We start from the raw sequence: 15,982 nt of genomic DNA on the forward strand, positions 1-15,982 counted from the left end.
AGTATTATGAGCAGGTTAAAATTTTTGGAGCAGGTTTGAATTCCAAGTAGTTACAAGCCCTATATGTATTGGTAGACCAAATTTGCATGGATGATACATCAAAGAATACATACCAGGCTTGCTTCTGCTGCTGTATTTGGCCTATATTTTTGCTGCTGTATTTGGCCTATATTTTTGCTGCTGTATTTGGCCTATATTTTTTCTCTACAGGTCAGAAAGCAGAAGAGCTTTCATGATGAATTTGTTGTCTGCTGAAATTTTTTTTCGGATTGTTACTCCTCCTACAGTTTTGGTCTAACTCCAGTATACCTTTTGGTACACAATTTGATTAAACAGAGATGCATCAGTTTTTGATTTGATGGGGTTACAAGACATTTCCATGATATTCTTGGAAATGCAAGTAGTATAGGAGTTGTGGATAAGAGATGTGTACCTCAAAGTGGAACAGGTGGCAGACAGAGGGACAGACACCCCTACCACTATATACCCTCCCACTTTTTAAACGGGGGTATAATTAAACCTCAGTGAAAATAAGTGATTTCACAGTATCAGTTTCTGATCTTGATGAATGGCCTTGCAACTCCTACAATTTATTAAACATGACACTATTTAGAGTAAACCAAAGATCATTAATCCCCCCATAGTGATCAGCATGTACATCCATCTGTTTTGCTTTTGGGTAGTCATCTCTTATCCTCAATTCCTCTTTTAACACTGCATGAAATTAAATGAGACTTTTACAGAATCTTTGTTAGATAGTGCCATTGTAACCTCCTATTTTTCTTCTTGATGGGACACATGTTTTGTGGTTCCCAAAGAAAAACATGGACACAGCCATTCTTTCTATAATATTGAAGGGTACCCATCTCTTATCCACAACTCCTCCTATATCACTAAATAAAATTTAATGAGAATTTCACAGATTCTTTACATAATGTCATTGTGCACCACCTCATTTTTTTTACTTTTTGATGTGACATTTATTATGGGTCTCCCAGAGCAAAACATGGACTTTGCCATTATAACCATATGGGAGGTGGGGAGTATCTTTTAGTGAGCTCATTGCTCACAGTAATTCTTAGTCATTTAATATATTGATTTTGCCATAGAAGTCCAAGTGATACCTATTTCTACTTCTTTTAAAACTAATGGAGCTGAAGTCTTGTCAGAGACTTCTGGGTTGAGTAACCAAGTCAATATTTTGGAGCAGGCTAATTTTTAAATAACAATAAAGCTATGGTGGCCAAACTCTCATAGATGATACATCTAAGGAGGTACACCCTCAGACTTGCATCTGATGCTTGTTCTGATCTTTATATTTCCAGATGAGTGATCGGGTTAAAACAAGAACTTAGTCCTGGCTCTGATGCAAAAAAAAAACTTTCATGAATCAAGGGAAAGAAACATGGGAGAAAAGATAAAAAAATAAATCATGAAATTTAAACACAACTCTATTCAAATATTTAATAAAAAATCAAGTAAATATTGTAACACAAAAAATAATACATATATTCAAGAAACTACAACATTGAATTGTTTGAAATAAAATGAGATCCACATTCCTCCAAGACAAAAGAAAAATTCTCTGTACAAAATTCAATTCAACTCATAAACAGTAAAAAAGGCAATTGTATAAACATGTAAACATCTAATTACATACAATAAATGACAGCATGAACTTTAAACTTTAAAAAATCAAATGGAACAGTTTTGTTTTAGTCCAACAATACAAACGTACATGTAATTATAGTCTCTTTGATGGCACATTTAACATATTAACACAGTCAGCTGAACACTTTATAAAATTGTTAATTTAGATTTAGTCTGTTAGCACCAATGTATGCCAGTTGAAGATATTGAAAATCCTGCAAAATTTTAATGCATTTCAAATGTACAATATTTAGTTGGCACTAATATTTGTGAGTATAATCAAAATAACTTTGAGCAGCACATAAGATATGTTTTCTTGAGTAAGTCAGATACATAATAAAAATTTCAAAATCACAGACATATTATTTCCAGTTGATTCTGCAATCCTTTCCCACAAAATCTTGGATCCTTGCCTCACCACTCTAGATTAGTAGGGTAATCCCCAGTGAGACAGGCCACACAGTGCCCTGTGTTTTCCAGCCCGTCCCCTTTGATCCCCTCCACCACTGCCTGCTGAAGTCCCTCCACGGTCAGATATTGTAGACTGTCCGCACCTTTATATGCACATAAAAAAAATCTTAAATAAATATACAGATCAATTGAAAACCATGCCCAAGTACTGGTTATATGGAGAATAAGTGAATATTTGTTATGGTAACTCACCAAAGTACTCTGCAAATTTTTCCTTCTCAATTTTGTTGGCAATCAGTTCCTGTTTGGTTGGGATGTTGATCCCCATATAGCACGGATACTTAATGGGAGGAGAGGCGATTCTAATGTGTACCTATACAAAGAGAAATTTTCATGTTTTAGAATAAAACTGAATAATAGTTAGAAATTAAACCACACTCAAGAACTTTTAAAATACTTAGATCAAATATATTGCTTCATTTGCTGACTTGTGATTTGATGCAATGGAAATATCTTTATTTTAATAGCATATTCTTGTACTGAAAATCAAACTTTTTTTCAAGTCCTTGCAAACATATTTTCTCTAAACTGTGAAGAATTGTCTGGCTTGGTGGACTGCTTCTTAAAGGGAGATAACTCATAACACATAAACTTCCTTATTGTTGGTTTTAATATTGGTCTTATTCCCTATAATCCCTTACCTCTTTGGCTCCTTCTGTCCTCAGTAGATTGACGATGGGGATCATTGTTACCCCCCGCACGATTGAGTCATCCACCAGGACTATCCTCCTCCCCCTAATGTTCTCACTCAGTGGACCAAACTTTTTAGTGACCCCCATCTTCCTCAGCCTCATGTTGGGTTGGATGAATGTTCTCCCAACGTAACGATTCTTGCAAAATACCTCCCCATAAGGAATTCCAAGCTAAAATTCAGAAAAATAAAAATATAAGATGGATGGCTTATTAAATTAATTATCTAATTAATGAATGTTTTTTTTTTTTGCAGAATAATTTTTTTTTTTCAGTTGAAGTTAATTACCAGTATAAAAATGTTGTTTGTATACCTGAGCAGCATATGCCAGGGCCGCTGGAGTGGCAGAGTCAGGGACAGTACTGACCAAGTCAACCTCCACCGGGGCCTCCTTGGCCAGTCGTCTACCACAGCGCTGACGGACACTGTACACCATCTGTCCTGAAATCAAAACAAGAACAATTGACTTCTCTGAATTCACATGATTCTCAAAATGAAAATAGAAAAAATACATGTACCATATATCACTGACTTCTGAAAAGGTATTCAAAGTTTATTATTGTTTTAATATAATTTAATATCAGACTTTAATAAACATCTAACCTTCCATGACACTGTCTGGTCTAGCAAAGTAGACATATTCAAAGATACAGGTGGCGGGCGGCTTATTGTTTGGTCTGGGTGCCATGTACACTGATTTTATTCCTGTCTTACTCAGTTCTACCACCTCTCCTAAAAAACAAAGAAATTCTTGGGTTTTGTTACTAAATCTGGAAAAACAATACTGTTAATTGATTGTCTTACACTAAAAGATATCATACCTGGTAGAACTTCTCTGAAGTATTTGGCCCCTATGCTGTTGAAGGAACAAGATTCAGAAGATACAATCCAGCCATCTATCATCTCATCTTTCTTGGAATTGTCTGCAACAAAGGACACATAACCTTAATGCAAAAGCCATTTCTGGTATGTTTTTCCTTTGAAATTTCATGAGACCTCTGGCATGATCAGAATTACCTGTGATGGTACCTGCAGACACCTTCATCCCTACCTTTAATGGATCCCACAGACAATAGCTTCCCCAGGCAGAGGGGGCGGTTCCCAAATGGATCTCTGACTGCATATATTTTATCATCATGCATGATAACCAGGGAATATGATATTACAGTCTCCTCCATTATTTTCTTGATTCTAAAAAATATAAGAATTATATTAAAAAAAAAACAAAATTAAAAAAAATGCATGTATCTTTGTATTTTCGAATTGACAGAGTTATTCCCCTTTTAGTCTGATCATACCTTCCAATCCAGTTGGCTCCGTTAGGTTCCCCACACTCTGGGGTATGTGTCAGAAGTTGTGTTATCAACTCACTGTCTGTTCCCGTGGAGAGTCCCACCCCATGCTTCAGTAACTAAATAACAAGACAATTATGTTACATGAAAAAATAAAAACAAAAAACTGAGTATGGTTTACCATAAAGTTCAATTATCCTTTTTTTAAATTGATTTTGAAATTCTCACATAGTTGAAATATTTTCATTTTTTGATATCATACAAGAAAATTAAGACAACCTTTTGTTTTAGTTTCTTGGCATTAACTAGTTCTCCATTGTGAGCCACAGCTATCAATCCATGTATGGTTTCCACAACAAACGGCTGAACATTAATGGTGTCAGATTCTCCCTGAGTGGAATAGCGGGTGTGACCTAAATTAAATGTCCTTAATTAAAAATTAAAAACATTCAGTTGTCTGAAGACTTCAACTTTTACTTTTATCTTTAAAAAAAAATTGAAATGATATCGATACTGCATGAATGCATATGTAATTTTATGTATGTACTTGATCATCTTATTATAGAGTAAATCATTGGCTTGTAAAAAAAAAATACACATTTATCTCATAAAAGTGAAATGAAGAGAGACTAGTAAAAAATATTAAAACATGTCTTCAATTAATTATATGAATTTATATAACAGCTAGATTTTATGACACAAGAATTTTTAGAATCAACTAAAGCAATGCTTATAATATTAGGAGAAATTCCTCTACTGAACAGAAAAGTGAATACTTTTATTAACAAAACATTGACTGCATATTTTTACCGATTCCTATGTTGCCTTTGAGTTTATGGAGATCTTCCTCTGAGAATACATTGCTGACCAGCCCCATGCCCTTCTTTATACTGTATCTACAGTCATTGGTACCCACACTGGTCACAATGCCTGCACTCTCCTGTCCCCTAGAAAATTCACATCAACCCAAAAAAACTATCAATTTTATTGGTGCACTAGAAGGTTCTATAGAATAGGGACGGGAGGGTTGAGCTTGAGTAAAATGCATGAAATGCTTTTTTGAGGAGTGCTTATGGTTAAATGATCATTGATTGACATAAGCAAAGTCTAACCTGTGCTGTAGCCCCACTAGTCCTAAGTATATGGTATGTGCTATGTCTAGCTGGGTAGGCCAGTTCCCCTGCGCCACACAACCAAATACCCCACATGCTTCTCGCAGTCCTGTGTCATCCTGTGTACTCAGGTGATCAACCATACCTAAAATTTTGTATGAAATTTGTTAGAATTGTTTAAAGCAATATCTGACACGGACAGTGAGACTGATTTCAAAAGCTTTGAAATTTTGTACATTTAAAAAAAAAAGGTATGACTATACATTTATATAAAATATAGAAATATAAACTACTATTCATCAGTTCATACATGTCCTGAGGGGTATCTAATCTCAAACAACATTGGGACTTTTTGGGATCCGCACCTCTATTTCACTATAGCGGTACACGTGGTTGTCTTGAGTGACCCTGATACAGAGGTTGGTTTCAAACAAAGTAAATATAGAAAACTATATCAAAGAATAATATATGAAAGATACTTACCTGCCATTTTAGCGATATTCTCTATTGATCACAGGATATAAGAGTTGAGATCCACAAAATCCTGAAAGTAAATTAAAAGGGATTTTTATGATATTTAATCAAAAATCGCTTTCTCGATCGCATTTGTTATTTGCTATATTTTGGCAAGCAAACAAACAAAAAATAGTATAGTCAGAGATTTCTCAGGGTCATGTATATTCAGTTTACTCACTTATCAATGTTAATAAAATCACACATGGCCTGTTTTTTAAATTATCCCGGAGAATCTAAAAATAGTTAAACACGTGTTCACGAGCCGTGAAAAAAGCACCGCGAGTCGACAAACACGTGGAGTTTCTTTCAGCAATATTCTTGAAAGAAAACGGAGAAAATGACAGAAAAAGGTAACGTTAGGTATTTTTAAAATTCAGATAATAATTTTTATCATCAAAGTTATATATAACAAACTTACCTCTTACAGAGAAAGAAATGTTGACGGGTTTGAACTGTCGGATGCGAGTGGGTGCTTTTTATAATTTAATTGGTCGGGCAGCAAAAGTTCATTCAGTGTCAACTGTAGTTTGACACTTAATTTTCCTAACTCATTTTGTGATGCCTTAGTTAATTGGTGTCAAGGTTGAAAAGTTCCAGGTGAGAAAATTAAAAAAAATTAGCATAGGTTTACACATCATTCAGTGCTTTGCATTGCTTCTTGATATTTGGGTCCCCATTAAAACTTACTTTTGAGAGTTTGGCCCACACTAAAAAAATCTAAATTAAGAGAAAAAAATAGCTATGGTCAGATTAATATTGTATAATAAAGGTCAAGGATGTATTGTACATGTCAAGGTCACAAGGATATATTGCAGGGATAGTATACCTTACCAACTATCATTATATTTATTCAGTAAAATGATAGGGGATATCATGTGAAGCAAAGGTGTTCGAGTGGAAACATAGAGGAAGGCAGAGCTGAGTTCGGTTGTCCCTACGACAGGGGAGCAGGGATTTTCCCCGCCTATAGTGATATAAACCCCCCCCCCTTATTTTTTTGTATTCTCCATTTAATCCTCTATTAGGAAAGGAACATCAACCCCCCTTGTATTTTGTAAATGCCCCCTGCTATAGGGACAACCCTGGCTTATGAGACAGGATGAGTTACGGGGTGTAGGAGAAGAAGGCAGGGGCAAGGAAAACAAGTTTGCTGGATGTAAGCAGTAGTTGGGATAGAGAGAAAAAAAAATGTCAAAAGAATGGAAGAAGGGAAGGGAGTTTGGAAACATTAAGTTAACTATTGCTATTGTAGGTTTATCTTGATTATTTTTTTCACAGAAGTTAAACTAGGACCAGTGGTGATTGAGGGTAAGACCAAGGTGGTGTACCAGGCGGCGGACGACCCAGAACTGGTGGTGCTACAGTCCAAGGACCGCATCACGGCGGGGGATGGGGACCGCTCCCACGACCTGAAAGGGAAGGCTGCGATCTCCACAGATACAACAACCGCCATCTTTGAGTTACTGAATGCTGCAGGTACTGTTTGCAGTCATTTATAATCTTGAAAAGAGCACAGAGTATGTGTATTACCTATTTAATCATATGTCTGGTCATTGAAATGAATATTATACCTGGTTTAATTGTTGATATTATGATGTCATAATGGAATGGCACTTTTGAGCATTACTATCTAACCTTCATATTAATCTTTCTTCAATTCTTTGAATGTTTGAAAAAAAATCACCAAAGAATAAATGAAACAATTACTGACTTGCATATTTTGTTCAGTATATTTGTGTAGGTACTCTTAAAGAACTAAATTCATCTCATTCTTAATGTTACTTGACAAGAAATGTAATTATAGGTATAAAAACTCATTTTGTGAGGCGCCAGGGAGAGACGGCATTCATTGGATACAAGTGTGAGATGATTCCCATAGAATGGGTCACAAGGAGGATTGCAACTGGGTCATTCCTGAAGAGAAACCAAGGGGTCAAAGAGGGATTTAGGTTCTGTCCCCCTAAACAAGAGACCTTCTTTAAGGTACCAGTATAATGCATACTGCCTCTGTGTTCTCTTCTAAGGTGAACTAGTAGAAGGAAGATCTTTTTGGATGAAAATTGATTTCAAAAAATTTTTATGTATATTGAAAATCTTTTAGATCTGAGCATAACCAGATGCTCTAGAAAATTATGAAATACAGATTCATTTGCACCAGAGAGTGCAGATCTATCTGTGTTTTGATAAAAGTAATGGATACAGATATATGCAGTGATGACCCTTTTCACCAGTTTTACCATGTTAGAACATAAAGTAGCAATGCCTTGTAGTTTTTTTTTAAAGCATACAGAAGTGAATTTTGTCTATTTATCTCAGGATGATGAGAACCACGACCCCCAGTGGTCGTACGAGCAGTGCCTCGCCGCTCAGATTAAGGTAGGAGGCGTTCTGATTGGTCGGGATGAGCTGGACATCATGAGCCGGACAACAGTAACGGTGTTTGAAATCCTGGAGAGGAGCTGGGCTTCATTGGACTGCAGCTTAATCGACATGAAAATAGAATTTGGAGTTAAACCCAGCACAGGTTACTGTATACAGGGTTATTTTTGCCCCACATTATTTTCGCCCTTTCACAAATGGAAACAAGTTTGCCCCATTTTAAATTCGACCAGAAAGATTTTTGTTTAAGATATTATACTGTTTACTTTGAATTCGTCCCATTTTAAATTTGCCCACTTCCGACGAGGACGAAAGTGGTGAAATTTACACGGCGGCTAAAATTTCCATGTATACAGTATTGTGTAGATATATACATTGTAACATGTCAATATTATTCATTCAGGGTAGTACAAGTTTCACAGTTATTGCATACAGATCAGTGAACTGTAAATCAAAAAATTCAGAAAAGTGTTTGAACTCCTGCATGAGTTTCTTATGTAAAAAGGAAAATAATTTGAGCATCCTTTATATCCCTTCATATTGAGAAAGTTGTTTTTATGCACCTAGATTGATAGTTTGGGTGGGGGCATATTGTTTTTGTCCTGTCTGTCTGTTTGTCAACTTTAACCTTCCCCATAACTTCTGAACCATGAGAGATAGAGATGTCATATTTGGTATGCTTACTCCTCTAATTAAGCTCTTCCAATTAACATCAAGGTCAATGACCTTTTGACCTTGACCTATATGCTAAAAATAGCCTTTTTGAACCTTCGCTATAACTTATGGAGACTTCATATTTTGTATGCATACTCCACTAATTAAGTTCTTTCAAAAGACACCAAGGTCATTGACCATATGCATGTGACCTTACTGTGACCTATATGCTAAAAATAGCTTTTTCAAACTTATAGTGTTTCACAAACACATCTTGTTTTAATTCTGTTTTCTTGCAAGAAAGTCAGAAAGAAAAATTCTGGAATATTTATGTGATTTTTTTTAATTTAAGGGGAGATCCTACTGGCTGATGTGATAGACAGTGATTCTTGGCGTCTGTGGCCATCAGGAGACAAGCGTCTGATGAAGGATAAGCAGGTCTACAGAGAACTAAAGGAAGTGACTGCAGATGCCCTGGACATGGTCAAGAGGAACTTTGAATGGGTGGCTGTTAGGGTCAAGGTAATAATATTAGTGGTTCAGTCAAGGGTGTATGGGAATTTACCTCGGGTTATATTACATACACTCTGAGGCCAAAGGCATATGGAATACAACCTTGGGTAAAGCCTCAGGGTGTATGGAATAAAACCTGGGGTAAATCCCCATATACCCTTGATTGTTCCTGGATAAGGAATTTATTTCCTATGTACATGTACCCATAAAAAAAATCTTTGTAAACATTAGAGTCTAATCACCTGTGTCTCAATCTATTGATAAGATAACTACGTACTACAATGCATCGTGACGTCATGTTACATGTCTTTGGTTTTTATCATAGAGAAAGTATGCATTGTGTCACGTTTTTTTTACCCCTGGCACAAGTCAGGTGCACGGAAATTTACACCTGACTCTGTAACCAATCAATGCTTGTGTTGCAAGCTACATAGGAAGTAAGAATAATAATTAACCCCTCTCCCATGACAGGCCTTCATCACAGTTTACTATGCCCTTTACAGTTGTAATGTAGCAGAATTGAGCTGACCTACTCTGTTGGTACCGGTAATAATTTTGAATGGCAATGATATTGTTATTAGAATAAGTTACATTTTAAAACAAGAAGCTAGAAACATTATGGTGTTTTGGATTAGTGATGGAACATAACCTGGTAGACATAAGGCTCATAAGCCACACCACTCACCTCAAGCTGTCTAAATGAGGCTCCACTGTATTCCTCAGTAAAATAACTCATTAAAAGTCAAAAGAATTGTGAGATATCAAAAAAAAAAAAAAAAAACAAGCTTAAACGGAACAAAGAAGCAAGTCTGAAAATTTTGGCCTGGGATCTAAAGATTTATTTTTCTGTGTCTTACTGTTTGTAATATAATTCATATTATCATCTCATGGTCTAAATACTTAGTCTTTTTGATGGAATGATGGAGATTTTTAGAGGTATAACATAACATTCAGAACATTTCCCCCCAAAGTTTCAAAGTTGATTTGGCTTCTCTTCATTGTTTAATTGTAAAAGTCCTTCTTTCCCCTCAAAAAGCTGCTGTCCCCCAAACCCCAGGCCAGAGCCGTGGTTCTGATGGGGTCCTCCTCAGACATGGCCCATAGTGAGAAGATCAGGATGAACTGCCAGACACTGGGCGTGCCCTGTGAACTGAGGGTGACCTCCGCCCACAAAGGCACTGAGGAGACAATGAAAATCCTGGCTGAGTATGAAGGTATTCAAAGTTCTTTTGTTAGAGTTGTTTTCCACCATAATTAGGCCTAGAAAAAAAATATGTTTGTTTCCGCTTTCCCGACCGACCCTAATTTATAGTGCCGACCCTAAATATTTTTTTAATGCTTTTGTCCCATGATGTGCAAGATTTCAACCAGGGAATTATAGCCTCCAACTTTGCAAGCTTTTCAAGACAGAAAGAAGTTTGGGTCACTTTTCTATTATAAGTTAAGTCACAGTAATGCTTGAAAACACCATTTCTTTTGTCATTAATGTTACTTCTATACACGTTTTGATTAAAGAAGCAAAAAATTTAAAAAAAAAAAAAAAAAAAATTGCCTACCTACCTACCCTATATTTTTTCAGCCTGAAAGCGAAAACAAACATATTTTTTTTCTAGGCCTTATTTGAATGTTTTTTTATTATACGAGGGCTGTTCGGAAATTATTGAGACATTGTGTATATTTTGCTTTCTAATTAACGTCTTTCGGTGAAAATTTGAATATACGTTTGACATACATTAAGAATTAATAAAAGCAAAAAATATTTTACAGATATTAAATATTTTCTGTACAATGATATATAAATGCGTCATCAGTAGGGGTACCCGGAGCAGTCTCAAAATAAGATATTGAAAATATGTAACACCAACCTTCTAACTCTTTGTGGACTCATAATAAGAGCGAAATATATCTGTCTATGTGTATAATTTTTCAGCTTTAATTCAAATTCATGTTGTGTAACTTTGATAGAATTTTGATCAGGAATACGGAGACCATAAAACATTATGCGTGGTAGAGAAATCTGCTAAAAACGAAAAAATGGATTTTGACGTCATGGGCGGAGCAGCGAACATACCTAAAATTTTGTGTAGCGCAATGTAAAACTCTTTTCCAGACACAACGACCTGCTAAAACAATAAATACGAGAAAAAAATAATGTGTTAGGGTTTGTTATTTCATAGGTATACATTTTTTTTTACAATTAATTCAACCAGAGTAAAATCAAAAGCTCCGGACCACCATCAGTTATTACGTATGGTATTAATATCGTTACGGAATCAATTATCGTTGACCCGCGCTGCATAAATCGGCACTGCATGATTTTAAGTCATCTTTTCCCACATATGAAAATATTACACTCGGGTAGCAACAGCATGCATTTTTAAGGAATAGTTCAAGAAAAGAGACTGTTTGATTTTTGTAATATGTTATATGTAATAACAAAGAAGGAAAAAGATTAAACGCTTCCCGATCGTTTTACATATGAAACCATCCCTGCATGGCTGACGTGACGTTAAAATTACGTAGTGATGCTGCTCCGGGTCGATAGACATATGCATGTTTATTATTTCACCGAAACTTTTTTTATTGTCATAGAAATAAGAAATTTTGCTTTAGGCCTAGAAAAAAAAAGTGTTCTTATTCGTTCTAGTCTCCAACTTTGCAAGCTTTTCAAGACAGAAAGAAGTTTGGATAACCTTTCTATTATAGGTTTTAACTCACAGAAATGCTTGAAAACACCATTTCTTTTGTCATTATTCATTAATGTTACTACTATACACGTTTTGATTAAAGAAGCAAAAAAAAAAAAAAATTTAAAAAAAAAAAAATTGCCTACCTACCTACCCCATATTTTTTCAGCCCGAAAGCAGAAACAAACATATTTTTTTTCTAGGCCTTATAAAATGTTGATGAATTTTCCTGAAATTATCTCCATCCTTTATGGAGTAAATGTAATTGTCTCAATAATTTCTGAACAGCCCTCGTACAGATTTGCAGCCAAGAACTTGTGCTTTTTTGTTCCCCTTTTTTGTCAATTTTAATGTATAAAAATAATCAGCACAAAGTGCCCCCTGTAATTGATTTTCAACTCCAAAAACATAATTAATATTTATAGGCTTTTCAGAAAATGATTGTAGTTATTAATAACCAACATTTAGAGATCTTAATTTTTTCATCTGGACTATTTTTCTGTTTCAGGTGAAGGAATACCCACTGTGTTTATAGCAGTTGCAGGCAGAAGTAATGGTCTGGGTCCAGTTCTCTCAGGAAACGCCACGTGGCCAGTCATCAACTGTCCCCCTCTGTCCGGGGACTGGGGATCACATGACATCTGGTCATCTCTCAGGTTACCCTCAGGTAAGCAACTTGGTTTGTAAAATCACATTAAGGAGGGGTCTAATTTTAGTGGTTTAAAGAAAAAATATACAGGTTCTGTGTCATATTTACAAATAAGTTTGTTTACAGGGCTGGGCTGCAGCACAGTGATGTTCCCAGAGGGCGCTGCTTTGTGTGCTGCACAGATTCTCTCCCTTAGTGATCATGTCATCTGGAGTAAGATCCGGGCCAAGCAACTTAACACCTGGATTGGTCTCAAAGAAGCAGATAAAAAGTCCAGGAATGATAAGTGATTCTTGACAAGACATAAATTCTTTCACTCAGAACCTTTTTTCCTGTTCATATTATGCATGAAATTTCAGGTACAACTCATGTAGACCATGTTCATGCAGATGAAAAATATTAATCTCATGTTTCATTCAGAAGTTTGTATACATTAAAGTGCCATTTGTTATTTTTTTCAGTCTTTACCAAGTTTATGTTTCTAAGATTTGTTTAGGTTTAACAGAGGCATTAAACTGACATATCTTTAATAAATGATACATACTGAATTTTTATTTGTTCTCTCTTTTTTATATGTTTATATAATTAATTACATGTACATGAATGAGATAGAATGAGATATAATGGATGGTACAAGTTTTTTGTTCCTTTAAAAAAAATGTTAACAAAAACATCTCTTAGTCTGCATATCCATGAGACTCCTTGCCTCGACATTTAAAATGTATTCTATGGGTTCTACGATAGTGACGATTCAGGTCCTTCTTCATACCAAACATTGATCCACAAATAGTGCATTCAAATATTTTACAGTGCACTCTCTTAGTATGATCCTCAACTTGCTGCTTTTTTAGAGAACTGAAATTACAAATGGCACACTTGAATTGACCCCCTTCTATTAGCTCTGGATTACTAGGCTTTTTGTGGAATGTTGCTTTATTCCAAGGCTCTGAATGGATAGAAAAGGAATTGTAATGATTTTCATTAGCTTGACTGGCTGTAAATTCAACTGGTTCAGCTTTCACAAATATTTTTTCTGTATCAATATTACTAGATGAAAGATTTCCCTCTTCTTGATGTGATGTTTTATTGCCTTCAAATTCAGAATTACATTGTTCTTTATCTAAAACAGATGGATGGTATTTATTAAATATTTCTGCACCAGCAATATTTATGCCCCTTTTATGATTCGGATTAGACTCTATGGTATTGAGTGTATTTTGTTCTGTATCTTTTCCGACAAATGTGGAACTGTCAGTGTCATCTTTGCTGGCATTTTCAGGAAGATTTGCATAATTAATTGAACTTGCCTCCTGTTGACTTGTGTCATCCAAATTTAAAAACCGCAAATCTTTCAGCTTTAGTCTTCTTTCTCCACAATGTCTTTTGTAATCCTTTCCATAGCTGGAGCAATTGCGTTTGTTGTTGTGGTGTCGGCGGAGATCTTTACGTAATCCAAAACCTCTGCCACAATTTCCACATTTATATGGACGAATGTGTGTGCGAATTTTATGCACCACTAGGTTGTGTCTCTTGTGTCCAAAGTAACTGCATATGTCGCAGTTGTATACAACGCGACCTTCGTCATCATACTGTGGTTTAACTTTGCCAAGCTCTGCTTTATAGTGAGGATCTAAGTCAAAAGATTCATCTCCCTCCTCAAAGTGCATGTAGTCTTTTTGAAAAACTTCACCATTCATGTTGAAGCCCGAGGGTGCTGAAGCAAAGCTGACATGGGTCTCGGTTGCACTGGGCGAGGTTCGTCTTTCACTCTTGTCAAAATCCGTGCTGGTTAAGAGAGAAGTTTTCTCCGATTTGTCAGAAAAGGCCATTGGGGTACTCAATGATTTAAGTAAAAGGTAAGCTGCAAGAACATCGTGTGCCTTTTTCACGGACTCCCACGAACCCAGTAACTTATCACCGTCGTCTTCTTGAACGTATACAACACCGACACAGTCACATATTCTTTGGAACATTGCATCATTTGGAAAATTGTAGAACTCCTCGCGAAATTTCGGGGAAAATACTGCGTAAGTTTGATCAAAAATCGTCATTTTTCAATTTTTTGGCTTGTCAATCGTAAATTCGGAAGTCGACGGGATAACAGATGCTGGATAGTTCGTTCATTGAACTAACAAGATGGAATGGTTAGTCGTACGGATAATGATTCGATGGCAGCGGGAAAAGTATACAATTACATGTGGGTATACAAGTACCATATACACGTAACTTTAAACGTTTTAAGATTAAGATAATGTAAAAAGTGGATAACGAAAATAATTTAACTTCGGAGGGTAATAAAAATTTAAGGGGGGGGGGGGGGTTAAAATTAAATTTATTTAGCATTTCGGTGATTGGGGGTAGGGGGTTCCATGACATCAGCCGAAACATTGTGGTCAAGCTAAGAATTTCATGAAGGACTGATTGAGCAACTACTCCAGTAAATGTAATATTAGCTATATTTGAGCAATCCCAAACTGCTTTGTGAATTTTCAATATTTCAGTTGCGATGTACAAAACTATCACCTGCTCACTGTGACATTCTTTTGGACCAATGTATCTGAATCCTGAAAGCATATTATCTGACAGGGCTTGGCAATTTCTACACATGAGGATGGATAACGTACATTTTCAGGTTGGTTAAAATTAGGGAATGAAAGGTATTTGATTGACCAATGCTGGAAGGTTGAGAAATTCTCCTCAACCCTGCACAGAAAATCTTTTGCAAGAAAGTACATGATTTTTACGAGATCTGTAGCATAAATGGTCAAAGAGCTAGACTAAAATATAAAACAATAAAGCTACAGTTCTGTAGCTATAATTTACTTAATTAGCTTGTCAAAAAATTCTTTAATTGTTTAGAGGAAAATTTAACCTCTCAACATAACCAAGATTTCAGCTTCTGAATAGCTGAGTATAAAAAGGGCCTTTTGTGAATTAGCCTCACACACCTTAGATAATATTGAATTTCTAGAACATCAAATAGAACTGTGGCGTGTGGATTAAATACACAATTAAAGCAATAAAAATGCATGAAACACTTGGTTGGCAAAAAAAAAAAAATTCTAGAGCTCTATATGTCATGTAACAATCACATTTTAACTGTCAATTTACATGATATGTTTCAATGACTCTGGTGGAAATTCTTATCCGGTTAATCAATTGATGGTGGACTTCTATTTCCTCGTGTCTTATTGATCAACAGAAATAGCCATGTATCTTTGACAGTAATGATGCACAAATTTAAATAGGTCCATCCATCACATGGCCACCAATAAAAAGATACATTTCTAAGATTGTGGCCAATTTCTCAGCATTTTCTCGATCTTTGTGTTTTATGTTGTAGAAATTCCCGGAGGAGGGATCCATCA

General features: G+C 35.7%; 3 protein-coding genes across 3 annotated transcripts; 1 reads left to right on the plus strand and 2 right to left on the minus strand.

Moving 5' to 3' along the window:
* Positions 1-1,521: 1,521 nt before the first annotated feature.
* LOC134239036 (amidophosphoribosyltransferase-like) lies at positions 1,522-5,966 on the minus strand. Its single transcript, XM_062721179.1, has 13 exons — positions 5,911-5,966; positions 5,700-5,760; positions 5,217-5,361; positions 4,915-5,051; positions 4,384-4,517; positions 4,111-4,223; positions 3,864-4,003; positions 3,634-3,735; positions 3,416-3,544; positions 3,126-3,253; positions 2,763-2,984; positions 2,314-2,434; positions 1,522-2,204 (listed from the first exon to the last, which is right to left on the minus strand). The coding sequence occupies exons 2-13, from the start codon at positions 5,704-5,706 to the stop codon at positions 2,065-2,067; spliced, it is 1,518 nt and encodes a 505-aa protein (XP_062577163.1). The 5' UTR covers positions 5,707-5,760; positions 5,911-5,966; the 3' UTR covers positions 1,522-2,064.
* Positions 5,956-13,162, plus strand: LOC134239037 (multifunctional protein ADE2-like). Its single transcript, XM_062721181.1, has 8 exons — positions 5,956-6,082; positions 7,011-7,208; positions 7,537-7,715; positions 8,049-8,256; positions 9,118-9,287; positions 10,315-10,492; positions 12,474-12,632; positions 12,741-13,162. The coding sequence occupies exons 1-8, from the start codon at positions 6,070-6,072 to the stop codon at positions 12,902-12,904; spliced, it is 1,269 nt and encodes a 422-aa protein (XP_062577165.1). The 5' UTR covers positions 5,956-6,069; the 3' UTR covers positions 12,905-13,162.
* Positions 13,163-13,291: 129 nt separating this feature from the next.
* LOC134239048 (zinc finger protein 224-like) lies at positions 13,292-14,665 on the minus strand. Its single transcript, XM_062721193.1, has one exon. It carries the CDS (start codon positions 14,663-14,665, stop codon positions 13,292-13,294), a length of 1,374 nt encoding a protein of 457 aa, XP_062577177.1.
* Between the last annotated feature and the right edge of the window lie 1,317 nt (positions 14,666-15,982).

The sequence above is a fragment of the Saccostrea cucullata genome, unplaced genomic scaffold, assembly GCF_032062105.1.
Source record: "Saccostrea cucullata isolate Sc308-1 unplaced genomic scaffold, CSIRO_AGI_Scuc_v1 ctg149, whole genome shotgun sequence".
NCBI lineage: Eukaryota > Metazoa > Mollusca > Bivalvia > Ostreida > Ostreidae > Saccostrea > Saccostrea cuccullata.

Bases quoted from the DNA above. Each gene is read 5' to 3' on its own strand.
- LOC134239036 (XM_062721179.1), bottom strand. The intron at 4,518-4,914 runs GTAAAAATATGC...CATTTAATTTAG, and splicing joins CAAAGGCAACATAGGAATCG to GTCACACCCGCTATTCCACT. The intron at 2,985-3,125 runs GTATACAAACAA...TCTGAATTTTAG, and splicing joins CCCTGGCATATGCTGCTCAG to CTTGGAATTCCTTATGGGGA.
- LOC134239037 (XM_062721181.1), top strand. The intron at 7,209-7,536 runs GTACTGTTTGCA...ATGTAATTATAG, and splicing joins TGAGTTACTGAATGCTGCAG to GTATAAAAACTCATTTTGTG. The intron at 7,716-8,048 runs GTACCAGTATAA...TATTTATCTCAG, and splicing joins AACAAGAGACCTTCTTTAAG to GATGATGAGAACCACGACCC.
- LOC134239048 (XM_062721193.1), bottom strand. From the start codon at position 14,665: ATGACGATTTTTGATCAAACTTACGCAGTATTTTCCCCGAAATTTCGC.